Source organism: Siphateles boraxobius, unplaced genomic scaffold (genome assembly GCF_051911475.1).
Source record: "Siphateles boraxobius isolate OS27281-9 unplaced genomic scaffold, OSU_SipBor_1 3, whole genome shotgun sequence".
Classification (NCBI taxonomy): domain Eukaryota; kingdom Metazoa; phylum Chordata; class Actinopteri; order Cypriniformes; family Leuciscidae; genus Siphateles; species Siphateles boraxobius.
In genome coordinates, this window is record NW_027508919.1 from 8150936 (window position 1) to 8163601 (window position 12666).

Consider the following 12666-nt stretch of genomic DNA (forward strand, 5'->3'; position numbering starts at 1 on the left):
GTATCTAAAAAAACTTGCATCACAATGTGTAATTGTGATTGTCAAAACATTAATTTTATTTTTTAGTGACAACATGTTATAATGTTTACATGGTACAGTTACTGAGGCTACTGTTTGTATTATTGCTTAACACAATTTTCATGATTTCAATTAAATTCTTGGATTTAATTTCAATCTTGATTCAATATTGACTCATTTGGATAAATATTAGGTAGGCTACAGTAGATAGCCTGCATTTAATTTTTTATCAAGAAAAAATATATCTCACATAATGCTGTAAACATACAGAGAGAAATTAAATATAATGCATACAATATAAATATAATAATAATATAAATATAAAAATGTAATATGCCGTAATTTTCATCATAATAACAATTATATAATGACAAGTAAACATATATTAAAATATGTAATATAGTGCACATATTTAGCAAAATACTCCTCTCTATAGCTATTTTCTTATAGTCAACTAACATTAAATGGCTTTCCTGAGGTAAATGTAACGTTCTGTGACATAATTGTTCTCCTGCAGTGTTATTGACCTCTTTCCGTGGTTGAAAAACACTGATTGATCGAAAGTACGTATACCTTTCTGTGGGTTGTACTGTATCTTTAATAAAAAGTAACAGATGATCTGTTTACTTGAACTGAGGCGCGCGATCTGTCACGTCATTTACAAGCACCAAAACAGTATTTATTGTCTGAATTTCGTTATAAAACCTGAGAGCTGATATTTTTTAATATCAAAAGTAACTTGCTCTGTCTAGTCTGTCGGTGTCAGTGTCCTCTTTGCTCCGCGATTTTTCTCTGCGTGAGAAAATGGATGTGTGGCGCGAGACCGTGTGAAAGTGTCAATTGCGTGAGTCTCAAGCTGCTGAATGCGTGAGAGTTGGCAGCCATGCGGGGGATAAATAGTCGCCAGCGTTCCTCCTTCCGCCGTGCTTCTTTTCCATGTGAGGATTGTTTACATTAGACTAGAGTGCACACTGCATTCACACAGTGCTTATACATGTGATGTGGGGATTGTTTACATCAAAGTGCGCACGTGTTTTGCGCAGCATATACGCATTGTTTTTTTAAGCGGTTGATGGAAAATAAGCTGATGCGCGTTCTAAAAATCTAAATTCGGATCTATTATTTTTCACGGTATTTCGAAGTCCCCGCGATAACAATATCGTGCATATTCATTACCGCGATTTATCGCATTACCGAATACCGGCACATGTCTACACACGATACAAAAAAAATGAAGAGGGGCAATACAAACACTCTAATGGCTTTCAATAATTAATCTCCTCAAATGACTGCCTTGCCTTTTCAGCCTCGACGTGAATAGCATCACCCCGAGATACACATTCAAATAAAACACCAGCATTATTTTCACAGATGCATGTGCCGAGCAAACTTTGTTCCTGGTGTCTGTGGATACCCCAGTCCATAGATATGTTCATCACAGACCTGAGTGAGTTCTACTGTTGCACTAATGAATCCTGACACCACCCACAGATTGGACAGGTCAGTGCAATCCTCCGTGACCAGCAAATAACACAGTTCACTGCTCAGTGGACATAGAGCTGTCTCATAGACTGAGCTCACAAAAGGCCTTTCTGACTTGCTCTATGTATCCATCTAGCAGTGTGAACTTTGAGTTTAGGGCAACTTTGTTGTATTTGTTAAGTTTTGATAGAAGTTATGGAACCCAGTTTAAAATCTATAGGGCAATCATCTCCATTAACTTTTAATGTTGAGTTATGGCAAAATGTATGGCAGACTTGATATGTGCTTGATAGGGAAGATTTGGGTTTGACAGGGCATAGTCACAACTTACTGGATCTGGCTTTGGGCTTGGAAGAAATTAATTATATTGTACAACTGCCGTTTTGAAGTTGAATAGATTAAAGAACAAAGCCAAGCTTGGAAAAGTGATTTGAACTCGCATAGGGAAATTGTCAGGATATTTTCAGCTTGTTCTCATCAGGCTTGTTCCCAGATTGGTGGGCTGGCTGGCTGATCCTGCTGATGCAGTGTGTGTGTGTGTGTGTGTGTGTGTGTGTGTGTGTGTGTGTGTGTGTGTGTGTGTGTGTGTGTGTGTGTGTGTGTGTGTGTGTGTGTGTGTGTGTGTGTGTGTGTGTTGTGCCCACATTGCTCTAGGTGTGAGCTCTCGAGCATGTCTGCACACAGACAAAAGACCTATCTTTGTGAAGGAGGATTGTTTTTTAAACTCTGGCCAATGAGGTCATATTCTCTTAGACTGCCTTTGTTTATTATATGTGTATTTCTCTCTCTAGCTCTTGCTCTCTCTCTTTTGTGCGTGTTTGTGTGTTGTGGGATACGCAGAGCCTCAGTATGACAGTCTGAGCCGACTTCCTGAGCTGTCGTATTTTAATGGATACAGGTGCCAGTTTCACAAGGTAGCGTCTGTCCCGAAACACAGGTACAGCTCTAGAAAGCAGTGTATCTGTTGCATAACGAAACGTGTCTCTCCTCTCAAATCTCACCTCTGCTGGCTGCTAAGGTTGTGTGTGTGCACCACATTTAATGAGTCCAGATTACCCGGGGAGAAATGCTAAGCAGCCCAGCCATGTCATGACAAACTAAACTAGAAGATCAGGATGCTTCTTTGTAGGTCACAGTGTTATAATGACACCGACTCAGACTATGAATAAAATAAATTACTTTAAATTGCACTGTTAATTGCAGTAGGTTTATACAGATGCTTTTGTTTAAATAATAAATAATTATTCTTTTTTTGAGTCAGAACTTTTAAGTGAACCATTTGTTTTGGATGAAAAACGCTGGTTCGGTTCTCAAAATTCACTGATCCGGTTGTGGAAGTTAACAACGCACAGAAACATTATCAGAAAATCACAGTTTTAAATTCTGTCTGTCTATCACACAATTTTTTTGTATACACTTGCAGTAGAATATAGCACACAAGTTGCATGAACTGCTTTTATGAACTACTTTTTATAGTACTTTTCCTTCCTTTCTAAAACTTATTTCGTAAAATATACTTCAAAATATCTGAAACAGAAAGTCATATAGGTTTGATCATAACATGGGGGTGAGTAAATGATGGCAATTTTCATTTGATGGTGAACTATCACTTTAAAATCTCTTCTTTCCCATAAGGCTACACCCTTCAAGTGAATTTAGTGAAATGTAGGTTGAGATGGACGTTTTGGGGATGGTTTCGGTTAGAGGATAAAGCACTTGAGGGGGAGTGCAAGCAGGAGAGCTCCCTCAGGCATGACTACTTTACGACTGTTTGGTCCCGTTGTTACGCCTCTCATCTTATTAGATTTCAAAGAGCAAGACCACACATGCTCAAAAACGAGAACAGAACCATTTAGAGAAATCCTTATGCTCTGCCCAGGGGACTGCCTTACAATCTAGACTCATTAGCATATTACCCAGCATGCTCAGAGAACTCATGTTAGTGGGTGGGGAGACTGAGAAGTGAGTCATTCAAGGTGGGAGAACCCCTATGGGAGTTATTCCAGAATGCTCATAAGTATGTTTGCACATTAATCTAGTTTTAGTCCAGCTGAACATTGGCTTCAAAAGGGACCAAATGGTTTTATCAAGAGAAATTGAGATGTGAGCCCTTGTACTTGCTCTCCCTTCAGCAATGTAGCGCAGTTGTGATAGTCTTACTTCTGAGGTTGGTGGCTCAATCGTCTCAATTCTGAATTTGATTTGAAACTTGTTTATCCTCCTGGATATGTAGGTCTGTGCTGGATTTCGAGAAGGATTACCTCTAAAGAGTGATTTAGCTCTGAGCCCAATTTCCACGTAAAACGGGAAGGATTTAAGCATTTGTGTCTCCTTTCTGTGTTAGACCCTTCTGAGCTGAACAAGAAAGGAAACTGGAAAAGTAACATCAAATGAAAGTTCAAGTTCAGACTTGAAAATGTTGAACTTGTTGTTTTTTTAATACCTACAATGGTTGAATGGTTGATGTTCCCCATTTCTTGCACATAAATTCTTCTTCAGTTGTCGTGCACATGTGTTTTTATAATGCATTATATACACACACACATGCAACTACAGAGCCCCTAAAGGGACATGGGGAAGGGAATAAAAATATTTGTCAATGTTTTTGCATTTTCTCGCAAATATTTTGCATTCCTCTGAGAAACTTTGCGTTCACTTGCAAAATGTTTGAGTTCCCCCGAGAAACTTTGCGTTCAATCCCAAAGAACATAAAAGTTTTGCGAGGGAATGCAAAGTTTCTCGGGAAAACACAAAACTTTTGCGAGTGAATGCAAAAGCATTAAAACATATTTTTCTTCCCATCTCATATTTTTCCCATTACCATATCCCTTTAGGGGCCCAAAGAAAACTGTGGTTCTCATTGGAAAACAAAAAATAGCATAAAATAGCATAGCATAAAATTAAATTAAATAAATTTTGAATTTAAAGGTATTATTGTTTACCTTTATTCCCTTATAATTAGGTATTTTAGTATTTATTATTATTATTATTATCATTAATATTATTAAGCAATGTTGGTACTGTGTTGGGTCAGCACTTGGTCTAATGGAAATCTGAGATAAAATATCGTTTAATGGATATTTTCAGATGCAAAATGTGCTTTAAAAAATAGCCCACTGTTGACACACAGATACATTCATGAGCACACACACAGATACACCTTCCTCAACTTTTGACATTTCTTTATCAGTGACATTTCTTTAATGCACAAATGACTTACTAGGAGATATGCAATAAAGAACTGTGTTCAAAGCATGCAGCAATTCACGCATTTTGTGATTAAAGTGCTGCATTTGGAGAGATATCTGTATAAAAAGATTACGCGTCTATGAAAATGATGAGCAACAATAAAAAATGCCACCAGGTGCACATGTGCAGAGCAGTGTTTACACAAGTCCTGATCTCTTTTCTCATCTGTGATTGCATGTTCCTGCCAGCGTGTTTTTATCTTTGTTTTTCAGCAGAACTTCGGGTGTAATGAGTCAAGGATATTTATGTACCCTACACTGGGATGGATAAAGCTTACTCCTCTCATGCTAATCTGGTTAAAGAACCAGCACATGGTTGACCCACCCGGCTAAACCCTGGTCATGTGATGTTTATCTGGTCACATGATGTCCTCTACAGTATGTGTAAGCTTGAGTGTTTTTGTAAAATGTGGGATGTGATTAAAAATATTTAACTCATTGATAAAGAAATTATCTCTTTGTTAGTGCCTTGTCTTCTATTTGAAGTAAACTCAAATATATGCCTTTAGCCAATGGGTAAATTTATTATCTTAAGAGATGTTGCACAGAAACAAAATGTACAGATGGAATATTATATATTGAGAATGATAGACCTTCATTAAGGAAGGACATTCACACAACTCTTAAATGTTTTGTGCCCACTGATTTCCCTATTTTTCAAAACATCTAACAAAAAACAATGCAAAGTCTTATACATGACTCAGAAACATGATGTGATGCTGCTTTGTTTAAAACCATCCCTTGTCATTTTAAGTTTTTAAGGCTAAATGTACATGACAATTGTTGACTCTTTTTTTCTGCTCAAAATACTCACACATGTGTATAAAGTAACTTTTTTTTTTTTTACTTATTTGGATCCTTGTAGAATGAGATAGAAAATAGATAATTTGTAGCTTTTTATACATTTTGCGATATAGCTACAACAAATAAAGTGAAGCATGTGGGATTACCGTATGGTGTTCGACCCGATGAGTTAATTCAAGTTAATTGTAAATCACTTTTCTTGTGGTAAAATGTAATTCTCTTTGAATAATTAAGTGCACAGAATGCATGTGTTTGCTGTTGTTGTTTTGTGTACTCACTGTTTAAGAATGTAGTAGCATCATAAATTGGGTATATTGAATAATTTAATGCGTCTTTTGTTTGAAAAAAAAAACTTTACCTACCCCATCATATGACTACATTTCTCTAAATGTGTACGGTGCTTCTGGACTAAAAGCCCTTGACATAACAAACCCATTAGAACTTGAATGACTGCATTGGTATGTACTTTTTTAAGATCCTAAACATCCTAGATTTGTACTTGTGACAAATTAATATATTACTGTTGCTGAACGATTTCTGTTACAAAACAGTGATTAAATATTAAAGTTAACAACTTGATACCTTGAAGTTGAAGTATTCTGAATTATTGAAGTTGAAGACTTAATAAATATAGTTTGTAAAAATGTATGTACAAATTTGGCATGAGATTGGGGATCCTGCATGTGCACCAACAGGTTTGAATCACTTCACTTTTTTCCAGCTCTGCTTTACAAATTCAATAATGAAGCATTCCACTTAGGAGTGGGTTTATGAGCATTGCAGATGCTCACACTATAATCTCACAGTTCACCTGGAGGCCTGACATAAAAATTCCCTGATCATTGTTGTTTTGGAGTAGCAGTGATGATGTATGTTATTGCAAAAATATGCTCTGTGATCAACAAAAGTTTATGATACCAAGATAATTTTCACAAATGAGCATGACTTTTATTAATTTTGAAGCCTAAATACAATCGCCAGAAATAAAAAGCTAACCTATAAAAAAACTATGCGTGGTCGCTCCACTACGTCACCACAATCACCAAGCTTCCGACACCTCTTTCAGTCTTTAAAAAAAAATTTAATTGGAATAAAAAAATTATATTTTTTCCCTGAAAGTTAAAATAGTTTGCAAGAACGTGATTATAAACACAACAAGGCTGTGAAAATGGACTAGTGAGTATGAGTTTACCTGTTCGGCATGATGAGGTTTTGCAGGTTTTCATTTTGTGAGGTGACATTTAAACACTGATTTCCGTTTAATGATATTGAAACAACAGTGGAGAAAGATATTTTGCATGACCTTTAGGACACTCATGAGGTTTAACAATATTGCAGGCAAATTCTCGGTCTTTTTTTAACACAAGCTTTTCTGTACAGTCCAGTATAATTAGAGTTTCTGCTGACAGTTTACACGATGACAGAAAAGTCACGTTGACACAAATGGCCAACATCTGTCACTGCCCGCAGCCCAACGGTTTGACAGACTGCACAATATATAGACGAGATTTTCACAGGGATTTGTTAGTGGAGCATTTCCAGACTTTAACAGTCACTGTCACTTCTCTCGACATGGCGCCGTAAACAGTTACATCTCAAATTCTCAGGATGAGACATAGAAGGGAGCAAGATTGCAGAAAGATCTGGGTTACCAACCCTCTACGCACACCTTGGCAATAGAATCACCATTGTCTAGTACATTTTTTAGTTTACTCGCCAGACTGATATACCATTTTACACACACACACACACACACACACACACACACACACACACACACACACACACACACACACACACACACACACACACACACACAAACACATATAGGCCTACACATATATATATATTACATTATATTATGATAATCAAGCACTTTTTAATGATAGCACTTTAGTAATTATAAGTAAAAATTGGTAACCATGTATGAATGCATATTTGTAATTTTAACTGAACTAAGGACTGGTGGTGGTGCTTAAGATATTGTTGGTCATTTAGTTACTGTAAAAAAATAGATAATAGTAATAGATAATATAAATTATTATTAAAAGGTAAAACTACTACTAATTCTACTACTAATAACAATACAATGCACTGAGGATTGATGAGCTGCTGGGTTCATGAATATTAATCAAGTTGTCAGCGTTTGCTCAAACTGATTTGCAGAAATCAAAACAACGATAAGCGCCAGTCAATGAGATTGCCATTTGCGCATTAGTTAGAGAAACCGACATATCTACTGCTTGTTCTTAAAAGCTGAATAATTTGAAATGACTTCCCTCCTTTTGACAGGAGAATACAACAAATAATATTGTTTACATGTAACACATTGATTCTGCGTGTTATGTAAAACTCTAGCTCTCTCTTTCTCTCTTTACGCTGTTAAACTCTTATGTATGTACAAATAAATTACACTATTCCACTGTCCAAATTTGCTGAGAACAAAAAATAGCAGCCACAATGAGTGTAGGAAACAATTATGCATATTAATTAGACAACTGAATGAATATTAATTAGGTTGCGCGACATGTCAGTGACTGATTTGCTGAAAAGCAGGTAAAAGGGACTACCTGGATTACCATTAGGATTACATTTTCATTTGTTCGATTTCAGAAGTTGCTTTTAGTTGGCAGAGACTTTTGCTTGCTCTTAAATCGCTGATAATAAATGTGCAGAGTTTAATTGGGTCCAAAATATACATTTAAAATTCACAGATATGAGCAACAGGACATGGAATAAAAACAGGCGGAGAAAGTAAGACAAAGGCATTTTTTTCTGACTCTCTCTGTACGCCTTGTTGCATGATAAATGTTGTATTAAGTCTTCAAATCACCCCAGCTGGTCAGTTTAGTTTGATGTTGAAAAGACCATTTCAGCTGAAAATACATTTGCACAAATGACATCAACACATAAATGTTTTTTCTTCTTCCCCAAAGCTAAAAATTGTATGCACAGTAAGTGCTAATAGAATGTTATGTTTGTTATTGTTGTAGCTGCCAGCCATGAAACCCAGTAACCAGACCTTTGGGACTGCTGAACAGATTTTAGCCAACAATAAAATAGGGTTTGTGTGTTTTACTGTATATACTATTGCTACACTTTTCTTTTGTGATATACAGTGTAATCCAAATATTTATGCATCTTTTGCAGCCCTGCATGTTTGCGTCACAATTCACAATTCAAATAGTCAGAGCTTTTTACCTCACAGGAGAATAACAAACAGTTGCAAGCTCTGCTGTTTTCCTAAATGTACATGGCCTGATGCAGATGTCCATCATAGTTGACCAATATAAATGCTGAATAGCCATCAGGACATAGGTGGTCATCACCTGCAAAAGGACCTTCATGTCGGAGGTGACAGTGATGTTTTTGGTCAAGATGTAGGCCAGAGTTTTTAACCCATGAGGAAGTGGAGATGTTGTCTAATTATTTCTTCTTCTTTCTTTTTTTTGCCCTTTGTTTATTTCTATGATTTCTCAAGAACTGACTCTTTCCACGTCCCCCTGATGGAAATCAGATTGAAATCTGTGTGGGATGCATAATATATCATGAAGTCAGTTGCAACAATAACTATTTTAACTTGTTGACGTTAAGCAATTGTTAGTCTTTTATAGCCAGACTTTTTTTTCACATTGATTTCTGGCCAAAAAGCTTCACACTGTGCCCAGTTACTAATTTTTTTTTTTTTTTTTTTTTTTACTATTTTTTTTTTTTTTTTTTTTTACTTTATTATTTTATTTTATATTTAACACTTATTTTAAATTTTACACTTATATTTTATTTTTGCTTCAAAAATAGCTGTTAATTTCTGTAAAATAGCTGTTAATTTTGTAAATACCGCTAATTTCATTTAGTCATTTTTGCAGTCGATGAGCCACTTTGGCAACCTTGCCAATCTATTATGGTCAGTTTTGGATGACCATTAGATGAATTAAATACTTTATAGAGGGTGGCATAAATTGTTACAACAAAGATTACAAATATCTGCAATGCCAGTGTTACCAACATTATTCCTCTAGTCTACTCGAGCATGGGGGTGTACCGAGAGACGGAAATAGAGAATGGTTCAGAAGATCATGCTCTGAATACATGACAGTACTGATCCGTAAACAATCACTGCAGGTACAGTTTAGATGCAGTAGGAGACAATCGTATCGCTCTGCCTGCTGGGAGACTGTCACACGATGATCTATTGTGAACATTGTGAGTGATAGACAGCCCTCATTTGAAAGTCAAAGCCAAGACACTTGGCATGGATGTGGGGTAGACGATTTATGGCCACCTGATAAAGTTATGATGACTGTCCCTATAGGTGGTTGCACAGCTTTCAATCTTCCTTCTTAATGCTCCCTCTCTTCTTGGCATACAGGCAGCCTGAAATATGACAGTCATGGATGGCAAGATTGAAATAAAAGCACAGATGGGTAGCACAGGTTTGCATCGAGAGCGCTTGATCATTTTTTGGGCCAGTCATGTGCCTGACTTCAAACCGATTATGTAAAATGTGGATGGTGTTTGGACATATCTCTTCTGAATTGCTTAGTTTTGAAAACCAATGGCATGTCATTCTAAACTATTGTTTCGATATCAAATCCCTGAACTCTTGCAGGACAACTCTCTCATACAGTAATCGTCCCTGGACCTGTGACGAGGGGGGCCTCGGAGTACATCCTACTCAGTTGAACCCATAACAAACTGCTCTGGTCCCCATTGCTTTGTACCCTCATCCATATTTATTATTTGTTTTATTTATTTTTCTATATATATTTTTGTAATGTTTATGAGCTGACTTTGTTTGCTTCGTTGCTTTCTCTGACAGAAACACTCTTTCTTTTTTGCATTGAAATACTGTGTGCAAAAGTGGCACATTTGTGTTTAGTGAATTCAAATATATTTTTAGATGCCTTATTGTGTCACATGGGAAGGGGTTTTCAGTCTTTTAGATGCCACTGAACCCCAAATTCTCAACTGTATAAAATGGACATTGTAAATGGGTGTACAATAATAACAGTTTCTATTTCATTGCATCATTACTTTTTTCTACTTTAGTACTGAACTCTGTCAGATTGATTGATTGATATTTTTTATTTCTTTTTTTAATAATTTCTTTATTTTTATCAATGTATTTCTTTATTTAATACATTATTATTTATTAATTTCTTTATTTTAATCATGTATTTATTTAAATCTATTTTTGTATTATTTATTCATTCATCTTTAATATTTTTTATTATTTTGAATTTCCTTAAATTAATATTCTTTATCATTTGTTTATGCTAACCAATTTTATTTATTTATATAGTTAGGTTAGTTAGTTAGTTTAATCTAATTTTTAATTTTTTTTTTTTTTTTTAAACCACTGATTTAAGACATGAAAATGTTCCATATCACATCTTAATCTAAATGTTACCTCAATATGTGTGCCTGACTTAAAAACAACTGCAATCTAATGCACTCTCTGTCATCACGGTAATATATGGATCCTTTTTCTCAGCTTTATCTTTATTTCCTCATGGTGCTCATTATTGCTTAATTGATTCAAAGCAGATTTAATCTTGCCATTGAGTGTGGGCTTCTTATTGAAAGCATTAGTTTTAAACCCACAGTAGATTGGCATCCTCCTTTGTCTGCTCTAATTAGCTGAGCTGTGATGCATTGTTTGTTTCAAAAGGCTTCAAATGCTCCGCTTGACTTAACCTAGACAGTTTGTTGTTTATTTGTGTATTCATGTCTTTTGTTTTATTACAGGAGGGTAATGAGAAACTCTAAAAGATGGTGGGCAGCTGTCCTGCTCTGGGGGGTAGCGCTCATCGCAGAGGCACGTCCAGGCAAAGAAGGATTTAGCCCTCTGGCGTATCGACCTCTCGTCAGATTCCGTCACAAGGTATCGATCTTTCCTATTTCATTAGCCATCCCTTTACAAGAGGAGACTCCTGTGTGGCCGGTTATGATGCTAATTACTATGGAAATCTGCATGGCATCGAATGTTTCTGGTTTGATTATTGTCACATGACGATTCATTATTATACTTTTGTTCATGAACCACGTATCAGATATGCATAATAATATTTAAACTAAAAAGTATTGGATCTATGCCACTGGACATTGCGAACTGCAGGCGAAAACTCCAGCTGCGCTGACATCATGATGAAACAGCACAGCGTGATTGTGTAATTGAATGTTTATTGACTGGCCGTTGCAGCGAGCTTTGTGGACACACACAGTCAGATACCAGCAATTGAGGCGTAATGCAGCACTAACAAGCTCCACTGGTTCACTCTTTTCTTTTTACTTCATCACCTCCATGAGCAAACGTTCATATTATGTAACAAATCAATTAGGCCTAAACTCCGACTGAGGGAGGGCACTGACTGACAGAACGGGGACTCATGGGAACACTTTCCTTTTATATCAACATAAACAGCTGGGAAGGGGGTCACAAAAATCATCCCTTTAAGACATTATTATCTTTCAGTTACCTGAAACTCTTGGAGTGTTTTCATACAAAACCTTTGGTGCAAAGTCTGTTCGACGTTTGACGAGAGAGTTCTTCTTGGAAATGTGGTCTGGAGTAAATTGAGTAAATAAATCGTTATTGATTATGTAAATGATACATCTTTGCATGCTCCCTGTCACACTCATTACACTATAATGCATTTCTCATAGCTTCTTGTCTTCAAAGAAATGATCTTTGGAGAGCATCTTTCATTATTTTCATCTCTTGCAATACGTCTGCAGCTTACAAACAGACAAACTGAAGTGACGTTGTGTGCATGTTAAGTTTAGCTGGTATATCTAAAGGGACAAGTACTTCAATAACACTGGTGTATTCTCCTCCTGAGTCATTTACCTAGCTACAGTAAACAGCTGCCATTAGAGAATTACTGTTTGAGATGATGCAATCATTCCACTGCCCTGATCCAAATGTACAATGTGGAAAGAACCAAGCAATTCAACCAAATGTGAAAAAAAAACAGCCTAATGGTGCGTTCACACCGGACGCGAATAGAGCGTCTAGCGCGAGTGATTTCAATGTTAAGCCAATGCAAAGACGCGTTACGCGCGTAAAAGATTCCTGCGGCGCAAATGAGGCGTGTAGCGCGACGTGGTAGAC

General features: G+C 36.4%; 1 protein-coding gene across 2 annotated transcripts in view; it reads left to right on the forward strand.

The window, feature by feature from the left end:
• Positions 1-12666, forward strand: part of fstl5 (follistatin-like 5) — a 173642-nt gene that overhangs the window by 14066 nt on the left and 146910 nt on the right. For both annotated transcript variants that reach the window (XM_077247697.1, XM_077247698.1), the window contains exon 2: positions 11301-11436. In XM_077247697.1, coding sequence (XP_077103812.1) covers positions 11301-11436 — 136 coding nt within the window. The remainder of the gene's footprint in view (positions 1-11300; positions 11437-12666) is intronic.